The following is a 19713-nucleotide window of genomic DNA, read 5'->3' on the forward strand; positions in this document are numbered from 1 at the left end:
AAATTGTAACTTATATCTTGGGTATTCTAAGTTTCTGGGCTAATATCCATTTATCAGTGAGTACATATCATTTGAGTTCTTTTTTGATTGGGTTACCTCACTCAGGATAATGCCCTCCAGGTCCAACCATTTGCCTAGGAATTTCATAAATTCATTCTTTTTAATAGCTGAGTAGTTCTCCATTGTGTAAATGTACCACATTTTTTGTATCCATTCCTCTGTTGAGGGGCATCTGGGTTCTTTCCAGCTTCTGACTATTATAAATAAGGCTGCTATGAACAAAGTGGAGCATGTTTCTTTCTTACTAGTTGGAACATCGTTTGGATATATGCCCAGGAGTGGTATTGCAGGATCCTCTGGTAGTACCATGTCCAATTTTCTGAGAAACCGCCAGACTGATTTCCAGAGTAGTTGTACAAGCTTGCAATCTCACCAACAACGGAGGAGTGTTCCTCTTTCTCCACATCCTCGCCAGCATCTGCTGTCACCTGAATTTTTGATCTTAGCCATTCTGACTGGTGTGAGGTGGAATCTCAGGGTTGTTTTGATTTGCATTTCCCTGATGATTAAGGATGTTGAACATTTTTTCAGGTGCTTCTCTGCCATTCGGTATTCCTCAGGTGAGAATTCTTTGTTTAGCTCTGAGCCCCATTTTTTAATGGGGTTATTTGATTTTCTGGAGTCCACCTTCTTGAGTTCTTTATAGATATTGGATATTAGTCCTCTGTCTGATTTAGGATAGGTAAAGATCCTTTCCCAATCTGTTGGTGGCCTTTTTGTCTTATTGACGGTGTCTTTTGTCTTACAGAAGCTTTGCAGTTTCATGAGGTCCCATTTGTCAATTCTCGATCTTACAGCACAAGCCATTGCTGTTCTATTCAGGAATTTTTCCCCTGTGCCTACATCTTCGAGGCTTCTCCCCACTTTCTCTTCCTCTACCATCTTCATTGGATTAGATTTTTCTTGTGTTACAAGTGTGTTAGGATATTCATAGCTTACTTAGTAGCATTGTAGGGTTTTAGTGGTGCCATATTGCCCTGTTTTGTTTTGTTGTGTTTTGTTTCTTTTTGTTTTGTTTTGTTTTGTTTAAAGATTTATTTATTTATTATTTTAGGTACACAGCAACTGTCTTCAGACACTGCAGAAGAGGGTGTCAGATCTTATTGTTCATGGTTGTGAGCCACCATGTGGTTGCTGGTATTTGAACTCAGGACCTTCAGAAGAGCAGTCAGTACTCTTCACCACTGAGCCATCTCTCCTGTATGGTTTTTGGTTTTTTTGTTGCTGTTGGTTCATGTTTGTTTTATGTTTATTTTTGTTGTTGTTGTTGTTCTTAAGCTGACATTTAGTTTTGTTATCCTTTGTTTTGTTAGGCCTAATAGATCCTGATGCCAGTAGGCTTCTGGGGTAGCAGATAGAGCTGGTTGGCCGAGATGGCACTAGGCCTCCTAGGATTTTGACAGAGCTGGTCATCTCTGATGGCATCTAGCCTCTGATTGTCTGAGTGACAGCGGGCCTACAGGGATATAGTCAGAACTTATGGTTCCTGATAGCTACAAGCCTCGGAGATTGCAGGTAGGGATATGAATAGGTCTATGGATCACAGAGCGGATGGGGCAGACCTTATGGCTGATGAGCTTGTGGGGGAACCCAGTGGTCAGGGAATTCATGCATGAGGATTTAGCCTGGTTGTCCCAGGTGGCTGCAGGTCTCCAGGGATGCATTCAGAGCTATAGTCCAGGTAAGAAAGTACAAAAGGGACAAAGTAGAAGAACACACTGGTGCTGAGTATGCTGGGTCCACTTTACATTATTCTATTCCTCCTTCTCTCCAGTCCAACTCATCCCATATTCTCCCTTCAAATATATTACCTCTTCGTTTATAACTGTTGTTACATAAGGATAAATCCATTTAATGTTACTCTTAGATGTGTGTGTGTGTGTGTGTGTGTGTGTGTATGTGTGTGTGTGTGTGTTTAGTGCAGTTAGTTTGGAATTAGAAAATCTGTGAGGGGCCCACTCCTGGAGAAAACTGATTCTCTCTAAACACTGATTACCTGTAGCTCTTGCTATACAGTGGCATATCAATAGAGTTGGTCTTGATGCTGGTCCTGTTTAAGCAACTATACAGTTGAGATTTCATGGCCTTATCATCTTTGTCATATCTTTTCATTAGATCATTTTTATACTAAGCCCTTTCTTTTTATAGTTTTTTTAGATATTCTGGATATGAATGCTGTGTCAGAGATGCAGCGGGCAAAGACTTTCTCTTCTATTTTCATCTTCAGGGTTGATTTTTGTTGTTGTTATACAGCCCTTTTTGTTGTTTTATACGTTATATTTGTCCATTTCGGCCTTAATTACTGAGTAAATGAAGTCGTATTCAGAAAGCCTTTGGGTGCTGCCTCTTTGTTTGTTTGACTGTTTCAGCTTTTAAGCTTTCACTTTTAGGCCTTTGATCCATTTAGAGTTGATTTGGGGCAGAGTAATAGACAAAGCTCTAATTTCATGACTGAACATGTGCTTTCCCCACTTTCTCTGCTTTCCCCTCACCATTAGTTGTAGATGCTGGATATGTTTAGTTAGAATAATGACCAAGTATGAAAAGTTTTAATTGTGTGCATGAGTTGTCTGTGTTATTGATATACATATCTATTTTGTTCCATGACTATGCTATCTTTGTTACTAAAAGTGCAATATAGGATAATATCTTTGATGTTAATCGCTCCAACATGGTCACTTGCACAGGATTGCTTTGGCTACTCTGGATCTTTTTGTGCTTCCACATGAGATTTTAGGACTTTTGTATTTTTGTGAAGAATGTCACATGAATTTTGAATTTCATTGCATTGGAATTTCTTTGGTAGGATGATCATTGTTAATTCTACCAATCCAAGAGCATAATGGGGATTCCACTTTCTAGTGTCTCCTTCAGGGCTATAACGTTTTCGCTGTAGAGATCTTTCACTTCCCATTTTAAATTTACTTCTAAATATTTAATTTTGGAGGCTACCATGAATATGAATGTTTCCTTGATCTCTCTTTCAGCTTGCTTTGTATTGGTATAGAGAAAGTGTTCTGATTTTTAAAGTTGAATTTATATTCTAGCACTTTATTGATAATATTTCTGTTGGGATTTTTGAAATCTATACTTACATGAAACATCACCTTACAATAGGGATACTTTTAGTTTTTCTATTTTTATACACTTTGGTGAAGGCTCTGGCTTAGCTTCAGTAAGTCAGAATGCATATACCATCGCTATCCCTGGCCTGAGTCTGAGGGGAAGGCAGCAGGGACAAAGGGAATAGAGTCAGATTTACCAAGAGAAATAGCAGATCCAACTTATACATGGATCTTGAGGAATTTGTGGATACAGAGACATGTGGTAACAATTCTGTTTCAGACTAGTTCAAAAAGCAAATGGATCTGACTACTACTTGGATCTAAAACTGAGAAGTGAGATGGGGTAAGGGTTCTAGATGAGAGCTAAAAGGACAGCCCAAGTCTGTAGACTCCCCCTGTCTCTGAATCTACATGGTCTGAATGGATGGTCAGAGATGCCCAGGGTACTGTGAGTATCCTAGGCTACACTTAGGAAGAAGAGTCATCCTTTCCAAGAAAATGGATGCCTCCACCATGCCCAATGACCTGAAATTGAAATCTCCAGAACATATATGACAAATGAAGAGAAAGGGATCTACAAGTTGTTCTCTGAAATGCAAAAGTGTCCCACCAAACAAAATATGTGTGAAAACGTAATTGAATAATACACAATCAAAGATGGATTATTATGTTACTTTGGGTTCCCCCGACTTGAAATGTAGCATTTCTGTTACTCATATCTCTCTAGGTCTTTCTTTAATGTGCCTTCAAGGGAAGACAAGCTAGCAGCAACCCAAGCAACTTGCTCATTAGGTCTAATCACCTGCATTTGCCCACACTTTTCCCCACAGCAAGCAAGGATGCTGTGTAAGTTGTAAGCAGTTCCATGAGCTGACTGTCACTTTCTGTCCTCTTAGACATACTGGAGAATACTGACAATATACATGCACAAGATGCCCCCAAAAATACATCAGAGACTATGGAGTCGGTAAGAAGGCCTTTCTTTAAGAGAGAAATGTTACTTTAGTGATCTTATTCTTCAGTCAAAAGCCCATTTTAAGAACAACATTGAGCAGGGTTTTCTTGGGTCTTAAGAGACTTAGCTTAAGCAAGGGAAAAGTGGGATTGTAGTAGCCTGGTCCCGATCTTGAGCTAAACAAAGAGCACCAAAGCACCCAGTGTCAAGTGTCACAGTCTGTATGATGGGACTTTTTACTTTGGAGAAAAATGTTCCTCTTTTGGGAAATGTATAAATTCCATGTAGAAGTTGACAAGCATGTCAGGTTTCCTTGACTTATATGCAGTATGTCCCACAAAAGTCAGTGTGGAGGAAGCTTCATATGTCCAGGTGGGGATGCTAAGTGGTAAGACTTACCACAAGCATTATTATAAATAATTGAGACCATATTACAGAAGGGATTAATTCCACAGCTGACTTCTAAAGCTGCTCAAGCATGTTGCAGTGTGACTTTCAGAACACTGGGCAGAGGACAAACAGTTAGTGGTAGTTAATATGGCCTTTGAAATAGGAAAAGTGGGAAGCGGCACAACTAAGAAATTCTGGTCTTCTGTGATACCATCACAGAATATACTAATACATAATCTTTCACTTAAAGATACTTACCTATGTTGATTGGCATTAAGAACATGTTGATATACTTTTCAAAGACCCATGCAAACAGAAACTGGCATGACCTGCACTGCATACTCTTTTTCTCTCCTTTAAATTTCAGGTGGAAAATAAAAACCGCAGACGCAGTATGTATTGCCAAGTCTCTTAAGACATATTTTAGAAACAAATTTTGGGTAAACTTATATGTGAATGCAACACTATGATCTAAGTTACCTCATGAGAACAACTTGGATTTTGTTTTTTAAAATGGTAGTTTCCTAAGTTAAAAAAAAAAATTAGGCTAAAGCCATTTGTGTAGATTCACTGGATCCATCTAGGATCTCTGTAGTTAGTTTACAATGGTGTATATCAGGTTGCATCTAAATCTGTTTTTGTCCAAGATAGTCATCCAGATTATCCACTCCAATCTCTTGTGAGAATCTATTGAATTACCATAATAGGATACACATTTAACCTACAAAACACGAATTGAAAGTTCATGACATGTGGTGCATTCATTTCTTAATTGTGTTACTCTATGAGGTGAACGATGAGGCTCTCCATGCAGATCAACAGACACTTTGTGGAACAAGGACTTCGTGATGCCTATATTACATATTCCCAGCATCTTCCTTCAGTAGGTCCAAATCACAGAGAGCCCAGACTCTGCCATGACTACCTCAGAGGGCAGAGCCAGGGCATTGCTCTCCATCTGCCCACAGACATACATCCACAAGCATGAGAGGTAGAAAAGCCCACACACTTCTAGGCAGACCACAGATTCTGACAATGGGAGCCCAACACTGCATGAGGGGACATTTGCAACCTACAATGACACCAAGCTGCCTTTCCAGTCTCTTCCAGTTGAGGGTATATCTAGATGTGACCAGATAAAAAGAAGCTCCCCCTTTTTCTTTGCACAGCTTCATGTGAGAACTGGGTTGCATTGACTTGGTGTCTGAGTCATCAGTGGGATTCTGTTCCTCAGTGATCAGACTCAGTTTCTGAGAGCCAGTTGACAGTGTGAGGATGGTGGGGGAAGGCCCTGTTTACTGATCCAGGAATCCCACAACTTCTTTTGAGTTGAAAGGTAGACTATGTGTACCTTCAGTTGTATCTGTCAGGGAAGATGGTCACTGATGCATGAATGTAGCTATCATTGTAAGCTTGGGTGAAAAGTCAGAGGGTCTCACAGCTTGTTACCACTCTACATCCCACTAAGGGAATAACATACATTGCCCATGACATTTAGTCGATAAGAATGAAGAGTAAACAAGTGTTGTACAATGTTCTGGAATAAATGCATTCCTGACTCCAGGTACAGTTACTCCTATGCAGCTGAGGTCTTCTGACATGTCACAGACATCACAGGGCACTCCAGCAATGCCTGTGCTTTTCCTACAGTATACACTAAAGAGATTGATCTGTTCTAGCCTAGTGAGTCTCATGGGAAGTCCTTCTCAACCACCTAAGGAGGAAGTCTTTGTGTTGTAGTGAAGAGTTGGTGGCTGAAGGCATTGCAAGAGTGTGGCTGTGTGCTTGTGGCTCTCAGAAGGGTTAGAGTTATACCCATTGGGCAGGACACTCATGACAGCATGCTCAGTCGTGTGGCTCTTCCTTCTGTGTTTTCATATCCATCTATATTTAGGCTTTATCTGGGATTCCTGTGATGTCCATTCAATGCCTAACTCCTTGTACATGACATGCAGTGATCCTCCTGAAGCACCAATCTCACTCTGATGACTGCACCTGGAACAAGCAGTCAGATCAAAGGCACAAATACTCAGTAGTTGTTAGTTTGCTTGAGTTTTCTACCAAAAGGTGACAAAACTTCCTCTTTTTAATGTATTCCTAGTTTCTGCACTATTAAAAAGAGTTGAAGAGAAGCAAGCTATGGGTCCTCTAGAGGTTTGTGGACCACAAGTCTGCAATATTCCATCACCTAAAACAAATGTAAAGAATGATAAAGGTACTGTGGGAATTGTAATTGTCTATAGTGGTTGATAACTTTTTTATCTCATGTGTCAATTTATAGAAAAGTTTAAGGCTATTTTTCCCATGGAAACAATGCCATATATCTATATCTTTGATTGAAATACAACCACAGAATTTCAAAATGCATTCAGTTTTGGGTCTCTCATTCAATAGCATGAAACAGTGCAAAGCTGAAGCACATCTTCCCTGAGTCGGGAGGAATTCCCCTGTAGAGACAGGATTTGGTGAACTGCCCTCTAGTGCTTTCTCTCCTATGAGAGTGATGTAAATTGATTGTAGCAGATCTTTCTAAAGAGTGACCTGGTATATGTCCAGTGACCCATGATTGAGGGTTAAAGTCAAACCAGGTACCAGAATGCCTCATCTTAATCAAGTGGCAAAGATCCCAGAAATGGTCAGGTTATACCTGTGTTTGGAGATGAGAGTGTGGGGACAATATCTGTAAGGATGGGGAAAGGAGAGGTTCGTGTTCTTTTCCACTTACCAGTGCACACTGCTCATGGTGCCTGGGGTGCTCTGCTTTACTTGCCATTGTGTTGCTTGTACACAGTTTCCCCCAGACTACTGTGATACTACGAAACACCCAGGATTTCAAGTTCAGTGAATAGCAGTACATTTCCATTGTGTTGTGCCCTATCTAAATAATTTTTGCAGTTGTTATAAAATACCAAGAAGGAAACACCGTAAGGAAGTAATATTTTATTTTTCAGTGTAATATAAGCTTACAGATCATTTACATAGGGAAGTTATGTAAATGGAAGTTTGTGGCAGAGTCACATTACAACTTTCCAAAAACGGGGTGGGGTGGTTGCAGATATATACATCACAAAGAAGAAATGTTATAAAGGCCAGAAAACTGCATATTTATAAACGCATAAATGACATATAGATTATCAATTTTGCCATCTACTTCTATAAAATGTGCACCATATATGACAAATTATTACAATTTACCTCTTTTTAGTCACACTTTCCAAGATTGTATCATTCTTTACTTTGAGGGATAATTTCTTGTAATACAAGCCTCCACTTTAAAATAGTTGTGTACAGAAAACTACAGACTGTGCAGATGGCCCCATGGGTAAGAACACTTGCTGTGAACACTAGCTGTGAACTACTAGTTTGAATCCCCAGCACACACACACACACACACACACACACAGACAAAGGGTGGGACACTTCTGTACACACCTGTTACCCCAGCAGAGTCAGGGCCAAAAATGGGAAATTCTGGGTCCAGCATCTACACCTTGATTGAAGGAAGGAAGTGGGGAGACATGGAAAAGCAAGATTGTTTTAATTTACACTTAGAGAATTTAATGCGACTACTTTATTTATATAATTCTACCCCCCTCCCCAGTCCAACATATCCCAAGTTCCCCTTCAAATATATGACCTCTTCTATGATAAATATTATTGCTACATAAACACTTGAGTTTATTTAATGTTGCTCTTAAGTATACATGTTTAGTGCTGCTAATTTGAAATCAAGCTATGAGGGGGGTTCACCCCTAGAGAAAACTGATTCATATTCCATATTCTCTCTCTCTCTCTCTCTCTCTCTCTCTCTCTCTCTCTCTCTCTCTCTCTCTCTCTCTCTCTCTCTCATCACTGATTAGCCATAGTTCTTGATCCAAAGTGGTCAGTCAATAGATGCTGGCATGATGCAGGCCCTGTTTGAACGATTGTATGGGATCTCATGTGTTTATCATCCCTTTCATGTCTAGAAGACACTATCTAGCAGCATCTATCCTATCCCGCCATCTCTTAGAATCATTCCACTCATCTTCCAAAATGTTTCCTGAGCATTTTGACATGTAGGGGTTAGCTTTTCCATGTACAGATTTAGGAACCCACAGTTTGTCCTCTGACCTCAACAGGCAAACTGAGGCACAGTGGTCCCTCCAAATGGAATACATGTGAAGACTTGTGTTTCATCTTACACGGCAAAGACCGGTTATTTTATGCTGATTTGGGTCCCTCCTCTCTGCAAATGGAACAGTTCTGTTACTAATACCTCTCCATGTCTTTCTTTACTTTAATTTACCTTCAAGGGAAAGCAGTTCAGCAGCAGCCCAGCCATCCTGTTCATTAGGTCTAGTCACATGTGCTAAGTCCTTGTACTTTTATCCTCACCAAGCAAAGATGCTGCCTAAGTAGTAGTAGTAAGCAGTACAATGAGCTGACTGTCAATGTCTGTCCCCCTCCTCTTAGCAGAGAATGTCACTGCAGCTTCACCAGTTAGCGAAGACCATATATCAGAGTTCGTGACAAAGGTAAGAAGCCCTTTCTTTTCTATAAGATAGAAAAGTTACTTTGGTGATCTTTAGCTTAAGGAAGAAGAAGACAGAGAGTTGTATGAGCTTGTTCCTGCCTGAATAGAGCATAAAACTTCCAGTGTTGGGCAACATAGTTTGTGGACAGAAACCTTTTTATCTGAATAAAAAGTTCCTCATTAGACACATGGTATATAATATTTATTCAAAAGTTATCAAGCATACCATCTATAAGAATGTGTGTTTTTCCTTAAGGGTCTGCTCCTGCTTGTTTCTTGAGTCTGTCATCTAGAATGAGTTTGAGTCATTCCCCAAAACTATGTAGTGGGAAGCTTCATGCAATGTATATTTGAATGCTGAGGGTGTAATACATTTAAAACATGATCATTCATTGCAACTAATTGGAGCCCCCATAGAGGAATTAATCTCACAAAAGGGATTATTAAGTTGGTCTGCCAACCAAAGGTGGTCTGATCTTACCTCGAGTCAACATAAGTGTGCAACATAATAGTTTCTGCCACTAAGTGCATAGCCTGGGTTTTCTGTGACATCATCACATAAAGTATCATGCAAGCCCTTTTTATGTCTTTTTCCTATGTACTTTACACTGTGCTGTGTCACAAGTGTAAACCAAAGAACTATGCAGACAAAACTTAGCATGTTTTGTCATGAGCCTCAAAGTGTTTTCTTTCCTTTTAATTACAGGTGGAATCCAAACAATTTAAATGTATGTATTATGGAATTTCTTTCTCAGGACACATTTTAGATAAGAATTGTAGAAATACTAGCTGTCTTTTGTCTGGTACACTACAGTGATATAAGATTTCTAGTGGGAGTGAAAATTGGGAGTTAAAAGGGGGAAAAGTGATACCTGAAGTACCCAGTCACGGCCCTGTGTCTACAGTAACTGCTTTCAACTCTAATGCCTTTAGTTTGGGAGGGGGGTGGGTTTTGTGCACCAGGCAGTGACTGCATAGGTTTTTCCCCAAGACAGTTATCCCTGTTACACAATCCACCTCCCAGTGACAAATGTGTCAATTCAAAAAGGAAGATACACATTTTACCTACAAAAATGTGTTTTAACCTCGCCATACCGATGGGCAGCAGATTTATTTCTTTGTGCAGTTCTCAGGAGAATCATAACCCAAAGTGTAGAGGTAATTCATCAGCCTCTGTAGCCATAGAGCTTAAGGAATACTTCATTAAGGGTTCAGCAATCCCTGTGCGAGTGTTCCAGCTTCCTAGCATCTGTCTGCAGTAACCCCACCTAGTGAGATCCCATGCACTGACAAGCACCAACAGTCAGCAGAAGACTGGGCAGTGCTCTTTATCTCCCTGAAGACATTCACAAGTATAGAAGATGAGAAAGTCCACATGCTTGATCAGATCAGAGAGTTTGCGTGTAGGAAGACACTACATTAAAATAAATAGATTGAGTGTGTTTGATAACTGGACTTACAATAGAAATGTCTCATTACAGTTAGAACTGGTGAAAAGGCTTAACAGACTAGTCAACATTAACAGGATCTCAAAGAGCAATGTCATGGACAATTTCTGGGCAATGTCCACTAAGAACTCCAGTCAGCCCTTGGTTATTGGGCAGTGCTGGATCAGTCTTTTGTTATTTATATTTCTTTAAATGTAAGCTCAATTTTGAGTTCCAATATTACTTCTATCACTGGTGGTCAGTCTTCATGCTGCCTGTTAAGTCTGAGCACTCAGTGCAACATTATAGGCAACTCTGAGTTATGTGGGCAACTCTGACTTATATAGGCAGCGTTTGGCTGGGATGCTGGATGTGTTAAAGTACCTTCACAGTCAGGCCTTTGACTTGAAAAGAATTTGTCATAGAGAGCTAAAGTGGGCAGGATGTATAGTCCAGTTGGTTTAGTGTATTCCTTGTATGTGAAAGGTCCTAGTTTTGATCCCACGGACTATAATATGTGCCCATGGGGGCACACTGTGTGAACCCAGATCTGCTGAACTAGAGTAAAGAGAATCATAAATTCAAACTCATCCTTTTATACATTGGTATTTTAAGCCTAATCTTGTATCAAAGGCATTCTGGAACTTAAAAATGTACATATAAAGAGTGGGCTTGAGGCAAATGCTCCCTGGAAAAGGAGGTTTTAGAAACTGGAATTTGAAGAGTCAGAATAGAGAAGGTATGGCATAAACTTAATGTACCACTTAATGTCCCACACTGTCCTTCCAGCTTCACTTTATCTGGGTTGTTCATGTAGTGGCTGAGGATGTTTGTCATCTAGAAAGCAACATGCATACATGTCATCCAAATGCCAGATCACCTTTCATGCCTTGTCATGTTGCAGACATCAAGGTTTAGTCAATAGAAGAGAAATTTTGTTTTTGCCAAAACATCTCATGTGACAACTTGATTTAAAATAATTTGGAGTCTAAGTATTTCTGAGAAATATACAAGAATCTATAATTCCTGTTGATCCAAATCATTCACTGCCAGGCATGTGATAGGCAGAAGAAGTAGAAGGAATGCCACATATTTGTACTAAGCCAGGGTTCTCCACTCCTTTTGGATAAAACTCCAATTTTGAGTCAGTGATTGAAAGGTAGAGACCATCTCTCTCTCTCTCTCTCTCTCTCTCTCTCTCTCTCTCTCTCTCTCTCTCTCTCTCTCTCTCTCAAGCTGCTTCTGTCAGAATTTGATCCCAATGAAAAGAATATAGTATAGTAGCTAAGGATGAAAAATAAGATGTTGTACAATATTCTATATTTCCCAGCTCTCTTAATGCAATACCATATGTTCTCCATGACTTATAAATGCCATGATTAAGTAGAAAATGAAAACTCAACAACAGTCATGTTCCCCGACCTGGATCCAGTGGAATACTCACTCTGAATTCAGTCACCAGAGTCTAGCTTAATTCCTCTGGTATTTAACAAACCTCATTTCTGACAAACATCTGATATTTAACAAACAAAGAGCATTTCTGCTATACATGAGCATTTCCTTATGGTTTACCATGTAGAGTTATCTTTGAAACCTGAAATCCTCATGGGAAATCCTTCTGAAACTTACATTGTTTGAGAGAAAGCATGGAGAAAGAACAATTATACGAACAACGTTGCATACTTGTGTTTCTCAGATGGATATGGCTCCCATCTTGTTCCATGCCCATAACACACTCAAGTCCTGCTGCTCTTGCTGTATTGTCATAGCCACACAAGTGTAGATATTGCCTAAGGTGTCTGTGTAGTGCTTAGTCACAAAATGCAGTGACCTTCCTGAAGCGCCATCCTGACGCTGATGATTAACTGGAAACAGGGAATGAGGTCATTTTTATAAACACAGAAGCATGATTAATTTTCTGTTTTGCTGCCATAAAGCTAACCTAACTCTCCCTGTTGTGAATGTGTTCCCAGTTTCTTCATTCTTTAGAAAATTTTATAGGAAGGACTCAAGTCCCTCCCAGGCTCCGGAGAAACCTTCAGCCCATAAAGGTACATCCAAAGAAACCCAACCAACTATTAAAACAGGTACTGTAAATACTGAGGATTTGCTTCAGTTATCTGTAGTAGTTGAATATCCTGTGTACCTTATGTAAAACTGAACAGATTTAGCATATTTTTATACGTGAAAATGCTAATGTATCTATCTCATCAGTAGAAATGCAACCCTAAAATGTACAAATGTACCTAAAGCTCACTTCAGCTCTCATTGAATAACATGAACTAGAGGAAAGCCGAGGCACATGTTGGATAAGCCAGTGTGCTTCACCTGATGTAGGCAGGACGAGGTGAGCAACTCTCGGTACTGCTTGCCCCCACGTGTGAGTGATCCATGTGGATTAGCTCTGAAGAGTAAAGGTGAATTATATAAAAATCCTTGGTGGTCAGATTGAGTGAGAGAGCGTCCCAGCAGTGGTCATGTTACACTCTGTGTTTGAGAGAATGAGAGAGTGGAAAAGAAATCGTAAGGACAAGGAAAACGGAAAGTTTCTCTGATTTTCCTCTTTCGGAGGCATAAGGATGAGCAGTAGCTGTCTATGGAGATGATACCTAAATTATTTTCCACCCCCTTTAAAAAATACTTTGAGAAAAACAACCTAGAGATGAAAGGTTTATTTTGCGCCTTAGCTTGAGAATGTGGAGCATCTATAAAGAGAGAGGAGCCCAAAGTGGTGTCACGTTATAGCCACAGGTCAATGTTTAGACCTGTTTCAAGGGCACCCAGAGAATGGCATGGCTAAAGTGGCAGAAAGACTTTTGAGCTTGGCCTGGGAAACAGAGGTCAAATGTGTGATTTTTAGTTCATTTGTAGTCTCTTCTCCTCATCCTGCACTAACTGGCATGTAACATGACTAAGACAATGGAGATTAGAGAGCTGGCCCTGTCTTATAACCACTGATCTAGTGGGTGGGGAAGAACCTTGACTTGGCCCAGCATTGGGCATTTTTTTTCATGCATTCTGAGATCAATGTATAAGATGAGGAGGGTGGACTTGATAGTTCCCATGAACTAGTAGTATCCATGTACTAGGGCTTAGGAACATGATTTCAGCCCTCCTAGGATCTATCTGGACATTGCCTGTCTATCTTCTATGCTTTAGTGTACTTGTATATTTCACTCTTAGAATAAGAAGTCTGTTTCCTCCAAACATCTTCAGTAGGTTTAAGGAGGTATACCTGGTTCTCCTGCATTCTCATTGGGTACTGCTAGCTTTGGTCATCTGTGTAATTTGAATAGATTCTGTCTTCACTGTAATCTCGGGGGCTCCTGCTTCTAAGCAGTGTGCTCCATAAAGACCCAGGCCTCTCCTTCAGCCCACCCTCTTCACTCTCCTAATACCTTATAACCTCTTTCTCTTGTCCTTCTCTAACATCTTCCTCCTGATCAGTACCACCTTAACTCTGAGCTCTGTGCCTGGCAATACATGGGATCTTTGACTTCCTTAGCATCTGGAGAGAGACAGAGAGACAGGGACAGAGACAGAGATAGAGAAAGGAGAGGGGGGAGTGAGAGAGAGAGAGGAAGAGAAGAGAAGAGAAGAAGAGAAGAGGAGAGGAGAGGAGAGGAGAGGAGAGGAGAGGAGAGGAGAGGAGAGGAGAGGAGAGGAGAGGAGAGGAGAGGAGAGGAGAGGAGAGGAGAGGAGAGGAGAGGAGGAGAGGAGAGGAGAGGGAGAGGGAGAGGGAGAGGGAGAGGGAGAGGAGAGGGAGAGGAGAGGAGAGGAGAGGAGAGGAGAGGAGAGGAGAGGAGAGGAGAGGAGAGGAGAGGAGAGGAGAGGAGAGGAGAGGAGAGGAGAGGAGAGGAGAGGAGAATAGAATGGCCCGGTGTAGTGGCACACACTGCACTTGGGAGGCAGATGCAGGTGTATCTCTGAGTCCAAGGCCAGCCTGGGTTACAGACCAAGTTCTCGGACAGCTACACAGAAAAATCCTGCCTTGAAAGGACAGTAAGAAAAGAAAAACAAAAACTAATCCAAAGAACTCAAAAGTATACTAGATGTCCTAGAAATACTATAGCATCCAGAAACATGTTTACTATAAATAAATAAAATGGATAATGATTCATTTTTTAATTCCATAAAATGTATGTAGAATGTTAAAAATCAAAATATTTCTCTATTTACAAACACCCTGGATATGTGGTGTTTGACATTAGAAATATGACACCATCATTCTGTATGCAGATAATGTTCTGAAAGAAGAACATTTGATATGAAAGCAATGGGACCTGAGTCTGAATCAATAAGACACACAGAAAGACCAGACATATATGTCTGTGCTTATAAACATAGCACTGTCTGTGGTAGGGACAAGAGCACATCTCTGCCAGCGTAACTTGAGCTTCAGTGAGAGACCCTGCTGAAGGGAAGAAATCAGAGAAGTGAACAACACAGCAGACTAGTGGATACTCTCTTGTGGTCTCCAGGAAAATGGGCACAGGCAGGTACTCACTCAAAGGCATGGATATGCCACAAGCTGAGGATACTTACATGCCCACGTACACATGGACTCACAGACACTGGACTTTAAACATATTTTAGCTTTAGTTTTCTTTGGTTTATAAATCCTTTGCCTACCTATGTTTATGTGTATGCACCTTGTGAGTGCCTTGTGCAGACAGAGCTCAGAGGACAGGTCAGATCCTCTAGAACTAAAGTTGCAGATGAACATGAGCCACCATCAGGATTCTGGGACTCAAAACCAGCTAACCTGCAAAAGCAACAGTTGTTCGTAACCTCTGAGTCATCTCTCCAGCTCCTAGCACTTGGTTGCTTATATGGCAGCACACGGCTTCTGAGATACTCTATTCCCTGTATAGAGTAACTCAAAAGTATACTCTTTTCTATGAACATTTTTGTGTACATTTAAACTTATAATTTTTGATTTAGCCTTTCCACACATCTTTTGTAAACAAGACATTGCTATAAAATGAATGGTTTTTGTCTACTTTGAAATTATTGTTTGAAATCTTACTTTTTTAGTGACTTTCTGAATGAATTTAGAATAATTATGCTATTTCACGAAGTGTGTCCAGGGTTTTCGAATAAGTTTTAACTGTATAGAAACAAGGGTATCGTAGACTTCGTTCTGGAACTCTGTTGCTCTGTTGGGGGGTAGCTTCAATACACCAGAGAATATAGAATTCTAAGCACTACCTTCCTATCTGAACAGAGCTTCAATATCAATGGGAAAGACATAAAGCTTCATGTGTTGGTTGTACTTAGAAGAGTCTCTCTCTCTCTCTCTCTCTCTCTCTCTCTCTCTCTCTCTCTCTCTCTCTCTCTCTGTGTGTGTGTGTGTGTGTGTGTGTGTGTGTGTATGTGTGTGCATGTGTGCATGTGTGCGTAGGTGTGTATGTGTGTGTATGTACATTGTCCTCCATGAGTGTGGGTTTTAGATTGTCAGAAGAATGTGGGAAGCATGTAGATCATCTACAATATTCATTTCATTGTGATTTCATTCTATGGAATGTTTGCCTCTGAGAAACCACCAGAAAAACATTGTCAGTCCATACTTTCAGCAGCAGATTACTTGGGAAAATTCTTTTCTTGTCCAAGGACAGAAATTATGTAGCTCTATTGGTCCACTCTAAAAATAATGTCTGTTCCAGAGAAAAGCTATGCAATAACCCCACCTCAGTCCTGCTCCAACACAATTTCTGAGGCAGTCCTTTCCATGATTATATGACTGTCCCTTTGTAGTCCATGCACTGAGCTGAGGAGTGGAGCATGACACCACTGAAGGTTAAATGCCATGTAGTTCATTGTACTTGAGTACTCACCTTCTGGTTTGCTGTGAGCCTCAATGGTTGCCAGCATTCTGGGGTACCCAGATGTACTGCAGAGGGGAGACATTTTCATAGTCTTTACTTTCTTATGTTCACCGCTGCTACTCTATAAGCCATATTCCATTGGGTACCCTGGATTATCTGATCCTTGAGAGATTATCCTCGAGAGTTCGTACTAGATGCAACCTAGCATAAGTTTAAACTCATATTTCTTGGTCTTAGAAGACCAACGCTCTGGTCTAAAAGTGATTGATATGAGTAAGAGACTTGAAACATTGGAAGACTTTCTTGCTGTCATCTTTTGCTCTCATCATAGTGCAAGTGTTCCATTTTCCTTCTCTTCCTTGCTCTTCACTGACTCAGTGCAATCACTGAGGATGCTCCAGTAGCCACTCAATCTAGCCTTTACAGCGCAGACATCCTGTTGTATAAGTTAAGCAGTGTTCTCTAAGGAAGCCATGGCCCAAAGCCACCAGCGGTTAACAGTTACTCTGTCTTCCTAGAAAGTCAGAGTGCACCTGAAATTAAAGAAATATTTTATAGAAAAGAAGAGTTCGAATACCATGATGAGGTAAGGTGACTTTACTTTGACTAAAATAGAAATGTTGCTGTCTGAATTTCCTATTTCATTTGAGTTTGGCTCTCAAAATAGGGTAGCATTGTTATGCATACTATGCTCTGTTTTCTGGAATGATAGCATAGTCCCTTACCAATAAAAGCCTTATGGGGAAAGAGCTTTTCTGAATGGCACAGTCAGGTCCAGGATGGATGCTAGCACCCATCCCTCTTGGAAATGATGTACTTCCTTGAATTGACTACTTTGCAGTTGATGACTGAACGGGACTTAAAGATGCATCATTCACGAGAAGATGTGGGTTTGTCACAGATATATCTTATCTCTTCTGCCATCTACTAATGTTGGCAGAACCATGCCTTTTCAGTACCAAGGAAGAGAAATAAAGACATGTGCCTACGAGTCACATGGAGTTGTCCTCATAATGTCTTTTTTTCTGTAATTTCAGGGGTCCTGGGAAGAATACCAAAGCTGTAAGTATTATTTAACTCCTTGATGAGAAAGAAAATGTAACTGCTAAGATAGGTCTGGCATCTCTTACTGGCTTCTCTTTGATGGGCCAACCAACTTGTTATTTCTGGAAGCAAGTCAACATGTTGTTTTTTGGGTTTTTGTTTTGTTTTGTTTTGTTTTTTTAAGGTTCTTCTAGATATACTTTTATAGTCAAGTTTCTGCATAGGTTTCCGTGAGACTGTGTACACAGAGAATGCTGGGGGTTGTGTGCTTCAGTGGTCTGTGATTTTGAGTGTATGAGATTCTGTGTGGTGTTATGGTTTATGGGAGACATAGTTCACACTTTAATTGAAATTTATAGTTTATTATCTCATTGTTCTCCTTGGCATTTGTGCCTGGATATTGTTATCATCCTTGCTTCAGAAAACAACCTAAGAATTCCTGGCTCTCAAAACTGTAGAAAGAGAGAAAGTGAAAATATGAGTCTGTTCATGCTGTGGAATGCCCTTGCTTCCTTCATTTAAGAAGACCTGAAGACAATAGCATCATGGCTGACAGTGCAGCATGTAGTTCAGAGGTGCTGCCCATCCATGAAGAGTTGTGTCTGTTGTCCAGTTAACTGCATATGTAAACTAAGATGTTGCCACAGATGCTTGAAAGCATTCATGTGAAAAGTCCGAAGACTCCCTGCTATGTCTGGTCTTTTTACACAGTCCTTTGAAGTTAAAAGCAATCATGAAGGACCCTAAGGTGGCTATATCAGTAGGTTTTGGGCTTGTTTTAGAAGCTGACTTGAAACATAAAAATAAAATTACTGAAGTACTATAGTACACTTGATAATAGCACTGTGAGAAATAAGATTTTCCAAACTTGCTTGCCAATCACCAAGGAAAGATTTAGTTGAAAAGCCCTGGGCAATTCTGAAAACCACCTGCTAGTGGCACAGATCTAGTGTAAACAATTACACACACTGAGCTTTAAAACTTTTTTTTAAATTAAATCATGTCCTATTTCTTTTTTCTCTTTGTGACCATCCTCATACCACCTACCTTGTTCTCTCTCAAATTCATGTCTTCTGAACACCATTCTTGTGTGCATGTGTGTGTGTATGTGTGTGTGTGTGTGTGTCTGTAATGTATGTATGTATGGGTCTCCTGTTTGGTTTTAAAACACCAACTAATCAGCTCTGAAAACTTACATGCAAATAACGCAAAGTGTGGATCAGCTGGATTTCTTTTGTATTGTTTAAAGGGGTTTTAGTTAAGGAACAAGGATCCTAGGTTTCTTTTTGTTCTGGTTTTCCCCCTCTTTTGAACATCCTTCTACAGTGGAGAATGGACTCAAAGCAGTCCAAGCTATCTCCATATACTCATGTGCAAATTGAGAATGTTCCCTGAGGCTTTTATAATCACTAATTATTAACAACCTGACAGATACTCTGTTTTATCCTAGATTTCCCACATGGTATCCGTGTTCCAGAATCAAGACAAACCATAAGAATCCCTTTGTTCGTCTTCTATAGAAATGCAGGTCTAACTGTATTCCAATTGTGTTGCTTTTTGAAAATTGGTTTTCTCTGTGGAATTCAGAGAATTGTTTGTTTATTTGTCTGTTTTACCAGTGGATCTCCAGCTCTCTGGTGTGATTGCCATCACCATATTCATTAAAATTGAACCACAGAGGCAGTTCCCTCAAAAATGACTTTTCATGATCTATCAAGGATTGTGTGCCTGCAGTATAAATGGGCTGGAAAGTTCACTGTTGGAAAGACTCTTTCCATCTTTACCTGTGTCATTTGCAGCACCATACGATATATGTCTATTGTTCTCTAAATCATCCAGAGAAAGCCAGGCCATTGTGACATATATAATATGAGCCAATCCTGACAATACTTTCTTTTTTATGATTGCAGATGGCTTCCACCCTGATAGGGAGTTGTAAGTATCTGAAATCCCTCCCTTGTTCAGGAAATATCTTAGGGTTTCATTTCTGAGAAACCTCACTCCAGGTCCCTTTTGGGAAGAAGGGCTGAAAATTAAATGAGAGATACTGGTTCTGCCATAGACGCTCCATGGAAAATCCCAAGCAGAACTGGGCTTAATTTCAAGCCAGTGTGACTTCATGTGGCACACTCTGTTCTGATTTTCTTCAGGTATAGCCGAGGTGGGAGAGACGGATATGAAAAAGGAACAAAACGCTGTGGATAGTACAGAGAATTTTCCTGGTAAGTAAGAGAATGCCCTGTGGAGATCAACAGGAAAGGGGCTCATGAAGCAGTCGGGTTGTACATTCTGTTTGCCAGGCTGAGGCAGTGGGAAAGGCATCAGTGAGATGTAGGTTTGTTTGATTCTCCTTCCAGCTGTAATGGTAATGTATAGAAGCAAAGAACAGCAAACCCCACTGGCAATTAAAGATGAGGTAGGGGAGTTT

General features: G+C 40.3%; 1 protein-coding gene across 1 annotated transcript; it reads left to right on the plus strand.

Annotated features, from left to right (window-relative positions):
* The first annotated feature begins 1611 nt into the window (after nt 1-1611).
* LOC147002160 (uncharacterized) lies at nt 1612-19441 on the plus strand. Its single transcript, XM_085828327.1, has 11 exons — nt 1612-1741; nt 4022-4092; nt 4838-4862; nt 6572-6685; nt 8926-8987; nt 9693-9714; nt 12387-12500; nt 16760-16827; nt 17279-17303; nt 18736-18821; nt 19436-19441. The coding sequence occupies exons 1-11, from the start codon at nt 1612-1614 to the stop codon at nt 19439-19441; spliced, it is 723 nt and encodes a 240-aa protein (XP_085684453.1).
* The last annotated feature ends 272 nt before the right edge of the window (nt 19442-19713 follow it).

Source organism: Mus caroli, unplaced genomic scaffold, assembly GCF_978045245.1.
Source record: "Mus caroli unplaced genomic scaffold, Mus_caroli_1 scaffold_11, whole genome shotgun sequence".
NCBI classification, from domain to species: domain Eukaryota; kingdom Metazoa; phylum Chordata; class Mammalia; order Rodentia; family Muridae; genus Mus; species Mus caroli.